At 38.9% G+C, this 21338-nt stretch overlaps 1 protein-coding gene across 2 annotated transcripts in view; it reads right to left on the reverse strand.

Moving 5' to 3' along the window:
* mylka (myosin, light chain kinase a) overlaps positions 1–21338 on the reverse strand; it is a 162953-nt gene that overhangs the window by 55999 nt on the left and 85616 nt on the right. For both annotated transcript variants that reach the window (XM_056252248.1, XM_056252247.1), the window contains exons 9-11: positions 18547–18750; positions 16777–16911; positions 10444–10596 (exon numbers count right to left, since the gene is read on the reverse strand). In XM_056252248.1, the coding sequence (XP_056108223.1) occupies positions 10444–10596; positions 16777–16911; positions 18547–18750 (492 nt within the window). The remainder of the gene's footprint in view (positions 1–10443; positions 10597–16776; positions 16912–18546; positions 18751–21338) is intronic.

Raw genomic sequence — 21338 nt, forward strand, 5'->3', positions numbered from 1 at the left:
GCCTATCTTTACTAAATCTGTTTCTACGGGGCCATAGTGTAACATAGAAGGTAATGGAGCCCTTTATACATTGTCGTGTTTCTTTAGAAATAAATAATGGACAAATGGAGTCTTTAAACGCCTCAGATGTAAAGTTATTCGCTGTCAAAGTGACGCAAAAATGAATGGGAGTCAATGGAAATGCTAATGCAAGTGAAGTTCTGCTACAACATGGCGGCACCCGGCCGGCTTCAACTTCCGGTCGATGGATTACCCCCTTGTGTGGAGTCCGCATCAGCGCGGGCTCGGCAAAAGTGCGCATCAAGGGCTTAAATCGACCGCAGAGGGGGCGCTCGCGAGCACCCTTCTGAGATCTAAAAATGACAAATGGGACACACTGCGGTCTCACGGACTTAACGGACACGCGCACGCGGCAGCTATTGTAAGTCCACAAGACCGAAAGTGCACATGAAGTGTGCCATTTGGGACAGGGCCTACATCTGGCCGTGAACGTGAAAGCTTGCGTAAGTTGTGTTTTTGTGCGTACGCAGTGTTGATACATGAGGCCCCGGGTATTTTGTCCTTAAACTCTTCAGATCAGATTTTTTCCACAGAGCAAAACATAATTATTAAAAATCAACTTGATATTTGCTCTTTTCCAATGTAGAAATGAGTCTAAAAAACAAGATCTGTGCCAATTTTTACAAGAATGTAGAAAAAAGGTAAGATAAGATGAAGTCTTATTGGAGTCTTTTTGTTGCTTGCAGTGGATGAATCTAAGTATATATGTATTTATAATATCTATATATATTTTGTATATGTCTGTGTTTGCTGATTGATTTGATAAATATACAATTGTGTGCATTTTCGTATCAAGGCATCAGGAGTGTTTGTGTGTGTTGCTGTGTATTCACTTATTTCACATTCACTTTTTTTCTGTCTCTCACTAAAACCAAAGAGTAAATGACAGTTTATAGTTACTTTGAGAACAAATAAAATCATATTGGTAATATTAATAATTAATAAACAAGAATGTTCATAAAACATTAACATTACAATTTATAGCTCTGTATTTGAGCTTTTAAATGCTTTGAACACCTGATGTCCATTGGACATATAACTTAAAAAAAAATAAAGTTCTACAACTCTGAAAGATCTTCTAATTAACTTTTAATATTATCACTTGATACTATTAAGATTATTATAGATGCAGCTTAGCATATAAAAGGTAAAAATGGGTAATTCCTGTAGAGTTGGTGAGCCATGCCTGTCTTATGTGATGCCTGAAGCTCAATTAGATTAGTTAGGTGATTGGCTGATGAGGGACAAATCAGTAACCAGGCATTACTCATATTATAAAAAAAAAAAAATATGTTATTGGTTTAAACCAAAAACCATATGATGTCCATTCCAATGGACCCAGGGTCTGAAGGGGTTCAATTTAATAGATCTTTATTAAATGTAATTAAAGTAATTATGGACTTATCTCTAAATTTGAATAAGAAGATTAGTGCTGTTGTCAATAGTAGCTTATTTGATTTGAGATCAATCGCTAAAGTTAAACACCTTCTTACCAGGAAAAATTAGAAAATTGTGGTCCATTCACTTATCTCAAGGTTAGACTATTGTTACTCTTTGTACATTGATCTCCCGTTAGCTCACCTGCAATCGGTGCATAATGCAGCAGCACGGCTTTTAACTAGATGAGAAAAAGGGGGCCATTTACTCCTATATTAGCATCTTTACATTGGCTTCCTGTGAAATTTGGGATTTATTTCATAATGATCCATTTTGTTTATAAGGCACTAGTTGGCCATGTGCCCCAGTATATTAGTTATCTCTTCCTTCAGTCTCCCTCTAGAACCCTTACAAGTGTGACAGCAAACACCAGATCAACATCAGATTCTTATTCTGAACATGTAAAAATCCTTTTTTTTTTTTTTTACTTACATTTGTGTTCTGGGTGGACTTATTCTGGCTGCGCTTTCTGTTATCTCTGTCACGGCCAAGGAGGCCGAATATGAACTCTGTCTGCCCAGTCATGGCCAAAAACGCCAAATCCGAACTCTCTGCCAGGCTCCAACGTGGCCTTCTGCTCTGTCATGGGGGTCTTCAGTCTTGTCTGCTCTGCTCTGCTGTGGTGGACTTCTACACTGCCGTGGTGATGATCTGCTCCACCAAGGGGATCTTCAGACCCATCTGCTCTGCTGTGGTGGTCTTCAGCTCCACCTAGGGGGTCTTTTGCTGTGCCTGTGCCACCACAGTGGTCTTCTACTCTTCCTGCTCCACAGTAGTGGTCTCCTGCTCTGCCCTGGCGATCTTCTGCACCTTCAAATCCAACCTGGTGGTCCTCAAATTTATGTGCTCCTCTGTGGTGGTCTTTAACTATTCAGGTCTTTTGTTTCTATTACCGTTTTGTCAGAGACGCGAAGTGGCTCGGCTCTCTGTGTCACAGAAAACAGCTGGCGAGCACTTAAGTGAGTTTTCCTGCATGCTGTTGTGCTTGAATGGTCTAAAATCACTTGAATGTTTAAACTAGCAAGGTGTATTTGTCCATTCAAGCGCGAGAAGAGACTAAATAGAACGCGCTTTGGAGCTTGTGCGCTGTCTGTATGTGTGTGTGTGTGTGTGTGTGTGTGTGTGTGTGTGTGTGTGTGTGTGTGTGTGTGTGTGTTATAATGTCAAATCGCATTAGTTTAGAACGGCGATTAACCAGTCCATACTTATCTCACGTATGTGCTGATGCCAGGGGTTGAAAAGACGCTAGCCAGCTATTTATCCCCAGGTTCGTCGTCATAATTAAAAAGACCCACACTACCCTCAAAGCCCTGTAAAATTACATCTGGCCTCGTGGGTTAGGCTTATGTGGCAGGGGGTCAGGCTGGTGTGTCGTTGCATACGATGGTTCTCTTGCAGGCGTACCAGGATGACCTGCTAAAAGACCTGGACTCTGGTGAGGAAGTAGACCCAGAGTTAGTGAGGGAACTCTGCCAGGTCACAGATCTAGCTCTCGGTGCCACAAAACAGACAGCCCACTCCATCGGCTGTGTGATAGCTGCTATGGTTGCCGTGGAAAGACATCTATGGCTCAACCTCTCTGCATTCAAAAAAAGATAAGGACTTTCTGTTGGATGCCCCAGTCTCGCCATCTGGCCTATTCATTGATGGAGTCAATGTTTTCAAGCAGCCAAAAAGCAATTAGGCAGCGTTTTGGCAGTTCCTACTGCGCCAGAGCCAGTGGAATCTGCAAGCCAGCTCTGGCCAGGCCCTAGCTCCTCTGCAATAAGAAGTGAGGAGCAAAGGGCCAGTGTGGTTTGGGCTTGGGGACCCGGGAGTCGCACAAAGCCCAGGTGAGAACAGATCTGAGGACAAAAGCCCTGAAGGTTGTGGCCATAGGGCGTCCAGGGCATGCCCCCTTGGGGAAGTGATTTTGGCATCGCTACGTCATGCCTCGTCTCTTCCTCTAAGCCCTTCAGGGACTGCATCGCTTATCCCGCTACCTTTGGTTTTACGGGAGAGGACAGTCTCCGGTGGAATTTCCCCCCAATCTCCACTCAGCATGGCTACCGGAGTGCGACACCCGATGGTGTGCTCCCCACTACGGTGAAGCAAGAGCAGGTTCCATTATTGAGACAGGAGTTACAGTACACTCTCTTTTAACAAAAGGGTCCATAGAAAAGGAAGGGTCCCAAGAATATTGTGTCTCAAATTCAATCTGAGGATTGATTTGTCACAATAGATCTGATGGATGCATACTTTCATATAGAAAATCTACTACAACACAGGAAGTAACCAGTTTACTTTCGGGGGTGAAGCTTACCTGTTGAAGCAGAGGCTGAGGCCTGGGGAATGGATATTCCATGCTGAGGTGGTGGAGTTAATCTGGCAGAGGTTCGACAGAGCAGAAGTGGACCTGTTAGTCTTTAAGGAGTCAACCCATTGTTCACTCTTGTTCGCCCTCACACCTCAAGCTCCGTTAGGGCTGGATGCCAAGCTGCAGATGTGGCCAAGGCTACATCTGTATGATTTTTCCCCCTCATCAATCTGCTCCCGGGAGTTCTAGCCAGAGTTCATTAGGACGGAGTTCATCTGTCGCAAGTTACTCTGATCTGGCAAGCCCAAGTTTGGTTCTCAGATCTCTTGGGAGATTCTGACCAGGAGGGATCTTCTCTCCCAGGCCTGGGGCACAATATTTCACCGCAGGCCTGAGATGTGGAACATGTGGGTCTTGCCCCTGAGGGGTACCAGCTCATAGATTCCGGTTTCTCAACTGAGGTTGTTGAGACCATCCTAAAGGCTAGAGCTCCCTCAACTAGGAAACTTTATGCCCTAAAGTTGCATCTCTTGAGAGTGTTTGCAGCACCATATATATCCACTCCACTGCCCAGTTGGTTCAGTGCTGGAGTTTTTGCAGGGGCATCAGAGCCCACTCTACTAGCAGTGTGGCATCATCTTAGCATCCCCCGACTCCGCTGTTGGCCAATAAAAATGATCAGGGCCCGTATTCATAAATATTCTAAGAATCCTCAGAAAACTCTTAATTTAGCTTAAAAACTTTTACGTAGGAGTCTTAGCTTAAGAGCGATTCGGGAACGATCTGAGAGCAACTCTGAGTAAGGAAAAGACAAAAACTCTCACTAGACCCCGTTGTTATGTATGACACAATCTTTTGAAGACTGTGATTGGTTGGTTGTCCAAGAAGGAAAAAAAAGAGCCATTTTAAGTAGAGAGTTTACTCACACACACACACGCACATTATATTTATGTATATAATCCTTTTTTTTACCTTGCTGTTAATTTCCTAAGGTATTTGATTGGCTTAGAATGATAAAAATTGTTCCACTCTTTCCAATTACACTGATTGCTGTCTATTTAAGTGGTGGTTTGAATGTTTGTTTTAATATAGCAAACATTGAATTAAAAAACAAGATAGACGAGAAAGCCCAACTGGTCAGAAGAACCGTGTTTACTGTTAGCCCAGTTAGTGGATGAACACTAGGCCATCATTAAAGGAAAATTCGGGCCGGGTGTCACAGCATGGAGCGAGAAGCGGACGTGGGAGCTTATAGCGCAAATTATTAACAGTTCATTCCCCTGCTTGTGCGCACCAGGAAAGCCTGCTATTCATAACTGCAGTTTTTTTGAGCCTGCAAGGTGGGAATGTCCAGTGGAAACTAAATGAACAGAGACACAATAAGAGGTTCTGAAAGTGCTGTAATTGTTTGTGTGATCACTGCTTACAGAAGGTTGTGACAGACCCAAATCACTGCTGCTTTATTGCATTTTCCCATTTGCCAAATATCTTAATGTAGTGATTACTTTCATTTCTGGCGTTATGGCATTCCTGCGCTGTGTCGGAGATATTAGCGTGTCTAATGAGATAAGTCACAAACATGATCCCTGCACGATCTCATCTATAGCGTCTTATTAACTCAATGTCATCTATTGTCTGCATCACATTTCTTCTCCCTCTTCGTCTTTCTGCCATTTTCTCCTCTGCTAAATAAACTCTTAAGCCTCTTAAAAGTCCTCATCCGTACTCCTAACAATGTTGACCTTAAGACCTATTTTAAGGGTTAAGATGCTTTCTGAAGTACTTTTTTCTTTACTAGGATTTTTTTCTTTAATTTTAAGAGTAAACGCCCACATTTCTAAGAATTTTCTTAGAATTTTGTCACTAGGAGCTACTCTTTGCATTAAAGGGTCATGAAACCCTAAACCAAATTTTCTGAGATTTTAACAGAGGTATGTGTGTTGAACAACATTGAAGACAATGTTAGCATCTGTTAGATTTAATAGTAGGGCGAAAATGGTTAAATTTTAGTTTTTTCCAGCTATTTTCGTCTTCCGGGTTTAAAATCTTCATCGCAGGCTGTGACGTGGCAGTGCACAATGTAGTGCGTTGATGACTCATCGGTCTCTCATAATTATTAATGAGACTGAGTTTTTATATCCTATGAGAAGACACGGTCTCTTAATTATTCATGACACCACGTGGATCTTTCCACAGACATGTCAAACTGTGATATCGCGTAGTAAAGGAGAGAGACCTTCATGGGACGCAAGTGCCGCAAACATTTTACCCGAGAGAGCTTCGAGAATTGGAGAATGGTGGACTTCGGCCTTGTCGATGACCAATGCAAGTTACGTCTTGCGAGTAATGCGGTACCAAGTCCTGAGGACTTTTCTATCCCTTCAGAGTGTGTCTCTAAAATGTAACCCTGGTCATTTTACTTGCCTTTTGTTAAATAAGCGGTCGTTATGAACATTTTAGATATTTCGATAATATATCAATTGGATGCTTAATGCGGGAGACTTGTGAATTTGTAGTGTTGACGTGCGGGCCGGGCGACACCGTGTTGTGTGTGTGTGTGTGTGTGTACGTGCAGGCAGGCGAGCCTGCGAAATGATTCGGGGTCAGAGAGAGAAGCGGTAGGATGTGTGTTTGGACGAACGACTGAAAACTCTGAGATTATTGTTCATTATTGATCGTACATTGTACAGAGGTCAAAATTATTGTACAAATACGATAATTATCGTACATCTGGCAACACTGCTGGCTGATGACAGTTCCCCCTCTCCCCTGCCGTGCCACACCCACTCCCTCCCTTCTTCTCACAGCCATCCACGCCCATTTAAGTTGCATTTTTCAAAAAGATTATGAGCTAGACTTGAGCTGATAGAGGGGGGTTTCATGACCCTTTAAGATTCTTTATGAATACGGACCCAGGTCTTCACATGTGCTTCAGACACTGGCTCAGGCAAAAATGTTTCAATAGTCTTAAAGGGCATATTGCAGGTTAGAGGACCCAACGAGTCAATATATAGAAAAATAATGTAGGAACTAGATTTTCTTTAAAATATTCTTATAAATACGCTACATAAGCTTCTGGAGTCGTTTTTGTGAGAAAATTTTACTTCCGCGTCTGAAAATGGGTGTGGTGGGCGTGACGTAACGGGCGGGAGAGCGGTCGATTCAAACAACAGGAAAACAATGGATCGCAATGACATTTCGGACGCTGAGGAAATACTTACTCGTATGACGGACTACAGCCATACAATTATGAGCCTGCTATGCTGCCAAGAGAGTAGGGACAGACCAGGATTAATGTTAGACAGAACGGTCAGAGACACATTGAGTTGTGGTGTGAGGAGAACCAGTGGAGAACAGGACAGGTGTCTTGGTGAGAGACGTGCTTATAGATACACGTTCGCTAACGATATACACTGTGCTCACAATATTGTACAGATTATTACCATCGTATAGCAGGCCAGCAGACATTAGTATGTTTAGGGTAGATGTATACTATTAAATGTATAAAAACTATACTTGAGTATATTTCTATTGTAAGTTACTAAAAACATACTCAAGTACATTTTTAAAACATATTTTTCATGTGGGTTATAACATAAACAGAAAATTAAAGATTTGAATATTTAATCAACCTAGTAATTTTGTTTTTCAATTACAAGTTGCCATAGGGCATGACTACCTATATCACACTATTTGATGCCATTGGTACAGTATACGACGATCAATATTCTTGCTTCGGCATCCCATGTTAAACTCCATCATATCGCCGGGATGATAATCCTCCGATCTGAAGTGAACGCTACACACGATCTGAAGTGAAAGCTACACACGACCGCGTTTCTCGAAGCCGATGCGGAAGAGAAATCCCGTCTCTTCACCTGCACAAACCGCACCAGGCACGAAAGATATACAGCACCGTCCTTTTTCTTGTTATGGAAACCTGTGGACTCGATGTCCTGACAGGCCGGAGTTTTTGCAACCTCCACAAACACAATAATTTACCATGACGATGATAGATTGAAATACAAAAACTACCGAAAACACACTGACTCACGGCCGCTCTCACTGAATGCCAGCCTGCTCTGCACTGAGGCGAGGCTGAGGCTCCCTAGCGTGACGTAAAATGACGCGATGTTGAAAAAAAAGCCGTTTTTACGAGCAGTCCAAGAAACGCTCACTTTATCTACTAAATTAGTGCCCTTATGTCGTTTTAAAACATTTTAAATCCTGCATTACCTTTTCATATGGTATTTTCATACAAGGTTATATATTAATTTAGATTTTTTTTTTTACCTGCAATATGCTCTTTAACGTCATGACTCAGATGACGTTCCCTCTCAGGAAACCAGGTTAGATATGTAAGCTGGCTGTGACAGTTTAGGGTTAGATTTGTTGCGATTGCTAATTTTTTTATATTTTTTCTTGTTTTATAACTTGTTTACTTGTTTACTAGGGTTAGATTTGTTGCGATTGCTAATTTTTTTATATTTTTTCTTGTTTTATAACTTGTTTACTTGTTTACACAGGTATGGAAACCTGTGGACTCGATGTCCTGACAGGCCGGAGTTTTTGCAACCTCCACAAACACAATAATTTACCATGACGATGATAGATTGAAATACAAAAACTACCGAAAACACACTGACTCACGGCCGCTCTCACTGAATGCCAGCCTGCTCTGCACTGAGGCGAGGCTGAGGCTCCCTAGCGTGACGTAAAATGACGCGATGTTGAAAAAAAAGCCGTTTTTACGAGCAGTCCAAGAAACGCTCACTTTATCTACTAAATTAGTGCCCTTATGTCGTTTTAAAACATTTTAAATCCTGCATTACCTTTTCATATGGTATTTTCATACAAGGTTATATATTAATTTAGATTTTTTTTTTACCTGCAATATGCTCTTTAACGTCATGACGCAGATGACGTTCCCTCTCAGGAAACCAGGTTAGATATGTAAGCTGTGACAGTTTAGGGTTAGATTTGTTGCGATTGCTAATTTTTTTATATTTTTTCTTGTTTTATAACTTGTTTACTTGTTTTTAATAATGCTTGTAATTTATATTAGTTAGGCTAGTTGTTATTATATGCTATTTTTAAACCACAGGCAAACATTATTTGTGTAAGTGTTCTTTAGCCGGTTGATTTTTGTTCATGATATTCAGCTAAAAAGAAATGTTTTGCAATAAGACAAAATGTGAATGATATCTAAGTTTTGTTTTTTTTACCTTATTGGAATCTAAATTAGGAATCGATAAGAATCGGAATCGATAAGCAGAATCAGAATCGTTAAAATTCAAACGATACCCAACCCTAATTATCGTCCACCTCTTTATATAATGTTGGATATATATTAACTTTCTCCACATGCACACAATATATATTCATATAGGGTGATATATACTATATAGCAAATAGCAACTTTGTGATTGCTTGTATCATATTGTGAAGAGCACAATACAAATAAAATGTACTTGACTAAATAGTATGTACATGAGAACTGTAAAAATGAAGTGCTACCGGGAATTTATTTCCTTCATTGTTAGGTACTGTATATATTCATATAAAATAATGTATATTGAATGTATATTTTCTGAAAATACAGCAAACAAGTCATGGAAAAGATTTCAGAGGGTTATTTCTCTTCTCTTGTCCTCTGAGACTCAGATGAGATCCAGCCACTGCAGCATGTGTGTGTGTGTGTGTGTGTCTGTGTGTGTGTGTGGGAAAAGACTGGTATTTTACATTTTTAACCCACTTGAACATGGAACCTCCGCCATTAGACAGCCTCACAGACTGCAAAAGAGCAGATGTTTCTCTAATCCCGAGGACCTTAAAATAACTCTTAAAAAAAAACTCCACGATATTCACTTATCAACGGAGCACATAGCAAACGCCTCCAACAGTGTATATGAGAGAAGTTAAAATTTACAAGAGTCTTTAAGTTTTTGTGACTTAAACGCCCTTCGAGTTGACAAGCAGAGTCGGGGGCAAGAAATGTAGGCCAATTTGAGTCTTTTGACAGAATTATATGAAAACATCAATTCAGTTCAATTTAGACTCTCACACTGAAAAGTCTAAAACTCTATTCATACAAAAATATTATGAAATTGAACTTGGGAATAAAAGTGGGATTAGGCCTACTAATTTTGAACATTTTGTAAATTGTATTAACCACTGCCAATACCTAAGCAAATGTAATTTGTGCTCAAATGCTGCTAGAGGTTTTCTCAGAGCTAAGATTTTGCTCAATGACTTTTAATCAGTTGGCTTTTTAATTACTTTTAGCGGATGTATGAAATCAGTTCTCCTTAAATTTGGTCCTAGCAGAGTAACCACAGATGTAGAGAATCAGATTAACTATCAACTTGATTCATTAACATTTTACAACCACAAAATGTCACAATACTTTTTGAATTTAATATTCTTTTATCATTGAAAATCTCAAAAACAACTTTTTTTTGTGAAATGGTTAAGTTGAAAAGTGAGTTTGAGCTTCTTTGGAAAAAAAAAATCACTCTGGTTAGATATTTTGCAATCTAATGCAATGCCATTCAGACATTTTTAAGTGCGACTTCAGCATCCAATACATAAAACATAAAACCTGAACTGTACTGGCAAATAAGAATAGAAGAAAGAGATGTGTGTCTTACCTGTAACCAGCACACACGCTGTACACACAGCTCTGCCATGATCATTCACTGCTACACATGAATACACTCCTGCATCCTCCAAAACAGCTGCCTGAACTTTCAGCTGAGCCTTACTATTCTCAAACATGGTGTGGGAATATGGAATGGGCTTATCTGAAAAGACAGAGACAGAAAAAAGAGACTGTATCTGTACTTTTTCATCATTTTAATTGCAGAGAACTTCACTGAGAAAGGAATCTAAATGATTCGTAATCCATTATTTAAAAGTTGAGATGGACAAGGTGGCTTTATCAGATAAAATTTCAGCTGAAATACCGACAAAGTTATCTTGGAGGGATCATAATAAGAAAATTGAGTGGTGCAGTGATGACAGTGATGATATTTTTGTAGGCCAACCCAGAAGTGTTGTCCCTCAACATAAACCCTATATAGGATGGTTCTATTGGCTTTTAGATTATTGCAAAAAATAAGCTCTCTGGCTAACAAAAGTTTATGTGTAACGGTCATGTTCTTTTTCTGGTTTTGTTTTCACTGTTCTGATTGCCTTAAGCCGGGTTCACAGTGTACGATTTTGGCCACAATTTGGCTGTCTGGGGCAAATTTGGTGTATCCTAAAAGATTCCCCAGATACCAAAATCTGAAGTCTTTGATTGTTAGTTTGACATGTTCACTGATTAATGACCATTGCGATAAAATTTTACCTCCGACAAAATTCCTGTAGTCCTGTAGCGTGACTTCTCCTATGACAACCGTTAAATCAAAAACCAATAGGAGCGCCGAACCTGATGATGCAATTAGTAAGACAACAACAAACCACCACTTTCTCCACACACATCGTTTTTTTTCCAGTTTTCTTTTCATGAGAAGCATTAACGCTAGAGATTGTTCTCACTGAACGTGTCACGTATTGATGATGTAAAACTCTGGATGAGTCTTCTTGCGTACAGTCTGCCATAATGTCTGGCATTAATGACAACTGAGATCCCAGTGTGACATGGCTTACAGCGGGGATCACATTCGTACAGTCTGACAAGCAGCAGTCTTAAAGGACTATAATAAATCGTACAGTGTGCAGTGTGCACCCAGCTTTAGTTCTTGTCCCAGTTTGTTACTATGGTTTCTGATTAGTTTCACAGTTGTTCCTTGTTTTGTGAATGATCATTCACTGTGTCTATAAGCCCTAGGTTTTTTTTTTCTCGCACCCCCCTGGTGCCTGTGAGCCGCAAAACCACCCTTGCAACTTTGGGCCGGCGGGCGAGGGGTCTCGCGAGGTAACGAATTGCTTTACGGCAAAAAACAGATCTGATAAAATTCTGATAAAATGAGCATCAAACAGAAATAACCCGGCGCCGTATACATGTGGTGTTCGAGGCGCACATACAATACAGACTGCCGACAGTTAAACAGGGCAGCTCTTAAAGGGGCCATACCTTATTTCCACTCGTTACAGCGTCCATCCTACTGAACAGGTACCGGTGTACAGGGGGAGGGGATCTGGCCGTGAGTGCGAGCCATCTCTGCGTGAGTGCTATTCACGACAATACAAGTACTCCACAGCGACTCTAGGGGTCGCTGTTTGAATAAAAATGGAATTCCTACTTAGTGCTGCTTTAAGCCTCGTCTGTGAAACTGGGGGTATGATTCTTACACATTTAATTAATCGTGATAATCTTTACAAATGAACAGCTTTTATGAATTTTGAAGCCTAAATACAAATCGCAAGAACAAGAAGTAAAAAGCTATACGTAGGCTATAAACGAATGACACCACGGTTGCATGAATTCAAGATTACAACCATTAAGCTTGCGAAAACTTTTTCAGACTTTATTTAAAAAAAAATTCGCTGAAAGTTTGATTGCAAGAGTGTAATTCTAAACACAATGAGGCTTTAAAAGCGGACTAGTGAGTAGATGCGTTTTCTTGTTACTAGGTGTGACGACGTTTAATGCCCGTCAAACTCTGTACGTAGTCCCATTTAGTAAAAGCTTAAAAAAAACTCTCACAGTGGCACTGGAAAGATTGCTGTGTGAATGTATGTTTCAAATGGGAAATGTATTGAATAGCACTTTGTTATGCATTGTTAAATGTTTTTGCTTGTAAATGGCTAAATGTTCTTGGCTAAATGTCCCCTAGGGCCGAGACCAACAGGATTCAAAGAGCATTCCTCTCAAATTCATGAGGAAAAAGCATCATCCTCTTCTTTTCTGACTTTCCTTTCTTTTTGTACAACCCCCTACTTGTCCAGGGATTGTAAAATCAGCCTGTACAGATGCAGTAACCTCCCTCTCTCTCTCTCTCTCTCTCTCTCTCTGATATCTGACTTACCATGTCCATCTGTGTGAATATTTCAGGGTGAGTGATGCATGTTTTGCCTTTATATGGTTGTAAGGTCTCATATTTGCTCAAAGGCTCCTGCTGCGGCTCACAGTTTCTCGGGGAAACCCAGAGTCAAACTCAAGAGACTTTCAGCTAGTTTGTAAGAACACCACCATCAGTCTTATAGTCCGATTCTTATAGGACAACACACATAATCAGTTTATCAGTATAGTTTATATAGAATTAAAACTGTTACACCAAAAGGTTCTTTAGCAATGATTGAAGAGTCACTATATAAAAACAGATTATGGAAATACACAACAATTTGAACATGAATTTTGTCTCATTGAAGGGAATCATAAATAACATTAATCTTCAAGTACATGATTAAATTTATATCATTATTAGTAGTATTTGCTAAGGCAAGCATGTTGCTTAAATGGACTGTGACCATAAACCCCAACCAAACTTCACTTTAACAGTGCACTTGCATTGACTAAGACTGACCTAATAGCCCGAACAATAACATCACTCTAAATCATAAAGTAAAGTATTTTATTACATCACTTATGTGCGATAATGTATATATTATATTCACTTAGTATTACTAAGTAGCCTACTACAGTAGTAGAGTAATAGTACTAAGTGAATATAAAACCGATTTGAAAAATATTATGTTTCACCTGTCTGGATCTTACATGTGTGTTCAAGCATATTCTACCCCTTCTGAGAGGGTATTCCACTGCTGGAGATACAATAAGATATAGGAGAGGTCCCAAATTATCCTTGAGAATGCAACATTTTTTATTTTCCTTCAGAAAAAATTATTGCTAAATAATATGTTGCATTTGTTGACATTGCCAGTCTGTTAAACTCATTTGACAAGTATCAGAAATACTATTTGTATCAGTTGTTTTAATAATTTTTATTGAATGGGAACCGGAACCGGAATCGGAACCGGAACCGCAAAATTTCTTACGATTCCCAACCCTACTACTACTTGTCTAACTATCAATAATTTGTTTTCATTCTGTGTATCTTGTGGTACTATTTTCTATTTACTGTCAGTTTGTATGGTTATCTTTTAGTCCCTGTGACTGTCTACTACATGTCACTGTTTAGTTTTTACCCACTGCCATGCAATAAGCTAAAAATGACAATTAAGATTACTTTGACTTCTACTTTGAAATAACTTGTGTTACAGACATGAATGATATTGCAAAGCTTGTTGAGTAGACATGAGCTATTTTTTTTAAACAATAATAGACAATAATAAAATACAATTAAAAATAGATGAACTCGCAGAAAAGATCCAAAAGATCCCGCAGACAGTGAATAAGGAACTCGAGTCACATCTAGAGAACACCACAGAGACTTAGGAATGGGTTTTCTATTCACCCGTAAATAACACTGTAGCAACTGCATAGCAACATGCTAAAAATCACTCAAAACTCCTTAGCAACTCTAGCAATGCCCAAGTAACGACCCAGAACACAGATCCAACAATGACCTTGCAATGTCCTAACAACCATTCAGCACACTTTAGCAACCACATAGCAACACCCTGCCAATCCCCCAGAAAACACTAGCAATTTCACTAATGTTTTCTTCAGAACATGTAACAATTAAACAGAAGCATTATGTTTGAGATAGCCTATAACAGTAAAGATATATTCCACATAATTTCCACGCATGTCATCCATCTAAGATGTTTCTCTGCCTCTAGCCCAAGATGCTGGGAAAGGTATAGTTCTAGCGGTTTGGAGAATGAATTGATGGACAGAACTTTTAGGATTGTTTTCAGACGCTGGGATAAATGTTACATTTTGAAATATTGCTGTGTTGTTTTGAAGGTGGTAGGTTTGATATCATTATTCAGGCTCTTTAAAGCTGCTGTAGGTAGCTTTTGTAAAAAATATTTTTTTACATATTTGTTAAAACTGTCATTATGTCCTGACAGTAGAATATGAGACAGATAATCTGTGAAAAAAATCAAACTCCTCTGGCTCCTCCCAGTGGTCTTATTGCCATTTGCAGAAATACACGCTCCCGGTCAGAAACAACCAATCAGAGCCTGGAGGAATGTCTTAGCAGTGTCAATCACGCCTGTGTACGCGCTGATCACACCCCTCTCTTGCACAGCGCGAGCGCCGGAGCGCGTACCGTCGTTCAAACTCAAGATTGCCGGCGTGCTGCAGCTGTGCTTATGACGGAGAAACAACCTAAACTGCCAATTCTCGAGTGACACCTGCTCATAAAACAAAGAGGTAAAGGGAAAAAGACCAATGACGATAAACAAGCGAAAAAGAATGAATTACACAGAGCCCATTGACTCGGTGTCAAAACTCTAGCCGCATAACATGTAGATAAAATGTCACGCACTCTGCTAAGCAACAATTGAAACCTGCTAATTCACTGGCTTGTCATGTTGCTGAAATAATGTACTAGCACACCTTATCTAGCATTATATATCGTTATATTAACGTTATCTTACTAGCTATTTATACCTTATAGAAAGAGTGCAACGTTATAAAGTTACATGTATTGCAAAATACATAATGATTTGAAGACCAAGTTTGTAGTCAAAGTATGGGCAGGCCATAGTCAATGTAAAGCATATTGTTTTGACGTTTAGTCCCTATTAGTGAATGTGCCATATAACTTTTTATCCGCTGTTATCGGTGGCCCTGTTTACTAGCCTGCGCGTTCACGACAGGCTCCGCTGTGGAGGACGAGCTGTGGAGGGAGGGCTGTAGCGCAGCAGAGAGCAAGGGGGTGGGACCTGTAAGTTGTGCTTGTTCAAATTTTTAGGCTAAGTCAAGGTTTTCTCAAAACTCCCTACTGCAGCTTTAAGAACCAAACAATTAAAATGTCAATACAATGCAATTGTACAATGGAAAACTCAGCTATAAGACTTAAGACGTAGTTGCATTGTTACAATTTCACATGGACAACAGTTATAGGCTAACAATAAATACAGCCTATTTTAGCTTTACAGAGAACATGCAGTGATACAAACAAACACACATGTACTAACCTTTATAACCTTTCTGTCTCAGACATGAGTAAAGACAGATAGCAATGTATGAGTCCATGGCATGCCATAGTGGGTCAAGAATATTCAGAGGGGGAGAAAAGAGTCATTTCCATGCTTTTTTGCCCAGCAGACTACTTTCTCTCTTCTTTTTTTTAGGATTTTGAAAACAGCACTAAAACAGCAACACTATTGCCCTCTACTGGTTATAAAGAAGCTGTTTAGGGATAGTTCACCCAAAAGTGAAAATTCTGTCATCATTTACTCACCCTCAAGTTGTTCCAAACCTGTATGAATTATACTATGGAAGTCAAGGGTCCCATTAACTGTTACTTATTACTTATAGTCAGTCGAGTGTTTGTTGGAGGAACATCACAACAAAGTGTTAGCAGATATTAAGCAGAAGGTCTACTTATACTTTAATGAGAGCTAGTTGACATATAGTTGCAAAGTTACTTATAGTCAACAGCACGTTCAAAAGGGACCATCAAAATAAAGTGTTACCAGAAATTCATACAGATTTGGAACAACTTGAGGATGAGTAAATGATGACAACATTTGTGGGTTAACTCAAAGTCCTTTTAGTCTCTGGTTAACTATTCCTTTAACTTCATCCCCAGAGAGAGCTTTTTACTCTTGTTATTCCACTCTTTTAATATACCAAATATACACACTAATATGCATCTGAGTTCACTTCAATTTTGTTGTGTGTTTTTGTAATGTGTATCATACATGTACAATTGTGAGTATTTCAATTGTGAAAGTGTATGGCTACCTTGGCCAGGTCTCTCTTGTAAAAGAGATCATTTGATCTCATTTGTACTTTTATTTAACTATACTAACCCTGGTTTTATGTGATATTTAGGGGCGGATACATTTACATGTATTCATTTAGCAGATGCTTTTACCTAAAGTGACTCGCAAATGTGAATTACTGGATCGATGATAATTGGATGTCTCGCTCAAACAGTGCGTCATCTTACCGTTGTGCATCCAGGAGAGCTCGGGCAGTGGTCTGCCCTCTACTGAACACTGCAGGATAAAGTCCTGTCCCTCTGATACCGAACAGTCTTTCAGAGTAGAGCTGAACACCGGGGCTTTAGCCTCCACCCTCGCACCTACAACACACATACACGAATACACACTGAGCATTTAAAACCACAAAGCATGAAGCAATTGGTTTCACCAATAGGTGGCACTGCCAGACTAATAATAATAACATCATTATTATTATTTATGAATGACTGTTGACAAATAACATAAACTTTTCAATTTTCAATTAAATTAAAATATAAAAGAATAGAATAACCATTCCACTCTACAGTACCATTCAAAAGTTTGAGATGAAAGTTTGTTTGTTTTTCTCTTTTTAAGAAATGAATACCTAACCCAATAACAGTAAATCATGAAGCTACAAGAGACTAACTCTAAACCAAACCCTAACTCGAATATAGTAATTGCATGCTTTTATTAATTTGACTTAGTCCTTATTTGTATAATTATTACACTGTAACAAGGGCACCTTAAAATAAAGTGTAACATACTTTTATTCAGAAAGGACACATTCAATTGATCAAAAGAGACAGTAAATACTTATAATGTTTCTAAAAAAAGATTTATTTTCAAATAAATGCTGTTCTTGTGAACTTTCTAATCATCAAATAATCCTGGAAAAAAATGTATTGCGGTTTTCACAAAAACATTAAGTAGCAACTGTTTTCAACATTATTAAATAATACAAAATGTTCATTGAGCACCAAATCAGCATATTAGAATGATTTCTGAAGGATCATGTTAATGTATAATCCATGTATGTATGTATGAGCTCATAAAAATGAGAATTATCTAAATTAGGAAAATCTAAAATCATGGCACAATACAGGACAGTGATGTCACTGCTTAACATGTAATGAGCTATATAAAGATCAATAAATTGTTGTTTTTGTTATTATACCTGTTAACCCACACTTTGTGTACATTAGTCCGAAGTTACTGTTAGTTTTAATGTAAAATAATGTAATTAACTTGACAAAATATACATAATTAAAAAGGTCTAATACTCAAGCTTCAATTTTTGTCCTTTGTTTTACTATAATAATCTCATGGTGACAGTAATTTCTTAATATGTGTTGGTACCTTTCATATGAAATATGAGCCTCAGCCGCATCCATTGAGAAAAAAAAACCCTGTAAGTTCGCCATGAAAGCACTAAACAACGTCCCTCTGATCTTTTAGTTCAAAAGTGTGCATATTTAGAGAAATATTGATTCATTCTTATCCTCACAACCCATAAGTGAACTTATGTACCTCTGAACAGGAGCAATTATGTCTAGTATAAAACTAATTTTGAAAAGTAAAGAATATTGGAAGAATATTTTTTTTAAAAGGACATTTGATACAAAGCCGAAGAAGGTGAAGTGAGAAGTTTGGTCAACGAAACGAGGGATTAAAACAGTGTGAATAGAAAGTCATAGGTAAATATAATAAAGACAAAAGGAAAATAATTAGAGGTGATCAGACCTGTGACTTTAGCAGCACTGCATTTCTAGACTGCAACCAGGCCAATTTAGTGTGTTTTTCCCCTATAAAGATATTTCATGCAAACTCATTTCTAGTAGCTTTACGTTTAAGCCCTTTTTTTCATTTCTTTTTTTTCTTTTTTTGTTCAAAAGGTGTGTATGTGTGTGTGTGGCTAACAGGTTAAATGGCAATCCAGAAAATGTAGATGTAGCAAATGAGTACTCAATTCTTACGCTTGACAGTCAGACTCCAGTGGACTGCAGTCTTTCCTTTTTTGTTGGTAGCAGTGCAGCCATACTGTCCCGTGTCAGTAATGTGAGCGTTCTCCAGACACAGGACATGCAGACTGCCCTCCTGGCGTGTGCTGACGCCTGATCTCTGTCTGAGAGGAGCACCATCTTTCACCCAGCTCACTGTTGGCACTGGAGACCCAGACACTGAGAGAGAGCAAAGAATGAGATCATTCGTTTACATAACTTTACACAGCTTTGCGCAACATCTACAGTTCTTCTTACATATTTTACTGCAAATTCAAATGTAACATTTTCATTTGTATTCATTTGTTTCCCCAGCAAATAACCTAGGCTACTTATTATTATAATCATTGCAGAATATCTCTTATATTTCCAGAAATTAAAATCAGAAGCTAAGATTTAAGGACAAAAATCTTAACCTAAAGATCATAAATGTTCATATTCAAGACCTTCTCAAGACTTGTATTATGAGACTTGTATGAGAGTCTTAGGTGCTTTATTGTTTTCATGAAAGGGTTACTACACATAAACAAAGATTAAGGAATATACTAAAAAATATATATATATATATATTTTTTTTTATGCTGAGCAAACTCTTGTGAAAAAGAAGTACACTTTAGCATAAACTTATTTAAAAAGAGTACTTATTACGGAAACAATATATTTAAAATGAATATACTTTAGTGCAAACTCAAAGTAATGTTTTCAGACACTTAACTGCATCTTAATTGCAATTAAACTAAAATGATTTATAGTATACATTTATACTAATTGCACTTTTAAACTTTAACTTGAACTGTTTTTTGACCCACTTAAGTATAACTTAACTACATTTTTATCTGTATTTCATCTTCAAAGATGTAATTTTATAATTAGTTCTATTGTGTTTGAAATCTGGTTAAAGGGATACTCCACCCAAAAATGAAAATTCTGTCATCATTTACTCACCCTCAAGTTGTTTCAAACCTGTATGAGTTTCTTTCTTCTGCTGAACACAAATGAAGATATTTTGAAGAACGATTGGAACCAAACAGTTGTTTGGCACCATTGACTTCCATAGTAGAAAAAAAAAAAATACTATGGAAGTCAATTGTGCCAAAGTTCCAATCGTTCTTCAAAATATCTTCCTTTGTGTTCATCAGAAGAAAGAAACTCATACAGGTTTGCAACAACTTGTGGGTGAGTAAATGATGACAGAATTTTCATTTTTGGGTGGAGTATCCCTTTAAGGGTAACTACCCGAATGTACTGACAAACATTTATGGTAAACTAAAATATGCTTTAATGTCACGTGTATGTTATGTTTTTTTAATACACAAAAGCAATGATGAAGTTGCAATTTAGTTCATTTAATATATATTAAATAACCCACTACAGTTAAAATTGTATTCAAGTACTTTACATATGCATTAAAGCAGCACTAAGTAGGAATTCCGTTTTTGTCAAACAGCGACCCCTAGAGTCGCTGTGGAGTACTTGTACTGTCGTGAATAGCACTCACGCAGAGATGGCTCGCACTCACGGCCGGATCCCCTCCCCCTGTACACCGGTACCTGTTCAGTAGGATGGACGCTGTAACGAGTGGAAATAAGGTATAGCCCCTGTAAGAGCTGCGCGCGCCCTGTTTTGTATTGTATGTGCACCTCGAACACCACATGTATACGGCGCCGGGTTATTTCTGTTTGATGCTCATTTTATCAGAATTTTATCAGATCTGTTTTTTGCCGGCGGCCCAAAGTTGCAAGGGTGGTTTTGCGGCTCACAGGCACCAGGGGGGTGCGAGACGACCACCATTCAACACGAAATCAGTAATATAAACATTACAATGACTCCAAAGCTGTTCGGTTAAGGTAAAAAAGTTACTTAGTTCACCTTTAATACATTAGTCAACACATACAAATTAGTGTAATTTAAATCATAAAAAATATTATTAAAACATTTAAAACTTTTAATTTGAAAATATCACATAGTGTGAAACAGTCTCTATGGGCCCTATCTTGCACCCAGCGCAATTGACTTTGTACACCGACGCATGTATCATTCCTATTTTGCACCCGACGCACAGCGGACTTTTCCCTCCACAGACACACGTCGGTAAATTAGGGAATGAACTTGCTCTCCCGGGGGCGGTTCAGCGAAAAGAGGAGGCGTGTCCCGGCACAATCATTCCCTGCTGCTGTTTTGCAGTTTCAGAAAACAATTACGCCACAGACCAGGAAAAACCTAGTCTAAAGTGGCGCGTTATTCAGATGCTATTTTAAGGGCGCATGCTTGGCCATAATGTAGCGTGTGCACAACACGCATACACTTTGCTTCTTTCATCTACACAGATGCAGCAGTTCCCATTTTTGAAAACCATACATAATTGCAAGGAAAAATATTAACACACAAGGGAAATCATTGTGGTGTCCATGAAGATGTGAAAAAATAGGCATAAATCTAGCTTACACATTTACCCAAATTATTATACGCCTATTTAACCGAAACTAATTTAGGTGGGTTTCTCCCATCCCCATACAATGTCACTTCTCTGTCTTTTACGGCGCTGAGGAGAACGTCGGTCTCCTTGGCTGTGAACCGCTCCTGTTGTGCGCCTGGCAAATCCGCCATTATAATGGCAATCCGCCATGGAACAAGCGCGCCTGCTTTTAATGTGAATCTGAGATGACGCTCTGATTGGTTTATTGCACGTTACGCCCGAACCACACAGAGTAATGTACTTCAGACCAACCCATTTTAGATTTCCGCCCACAAAGTTACTTGCGTTTCGC

Source organism: Rhinichthys klamathensis, unplaced genomic scaffold, assembly GCF_029890125.1.
Source record: "Rhinichthys klamathensis goyatoka isolate OS25496 unplaced genomic scaffold, OSU_Roscu_1.1 h1tg000093l_1, whole genome shotgun sequence".
NCBI lineage: Eukaryota > Metazoa > Chordata > Actinopteri > Cypriniformes > Leuciscidae > Rhinichthys > Rhinichthys klamathensis.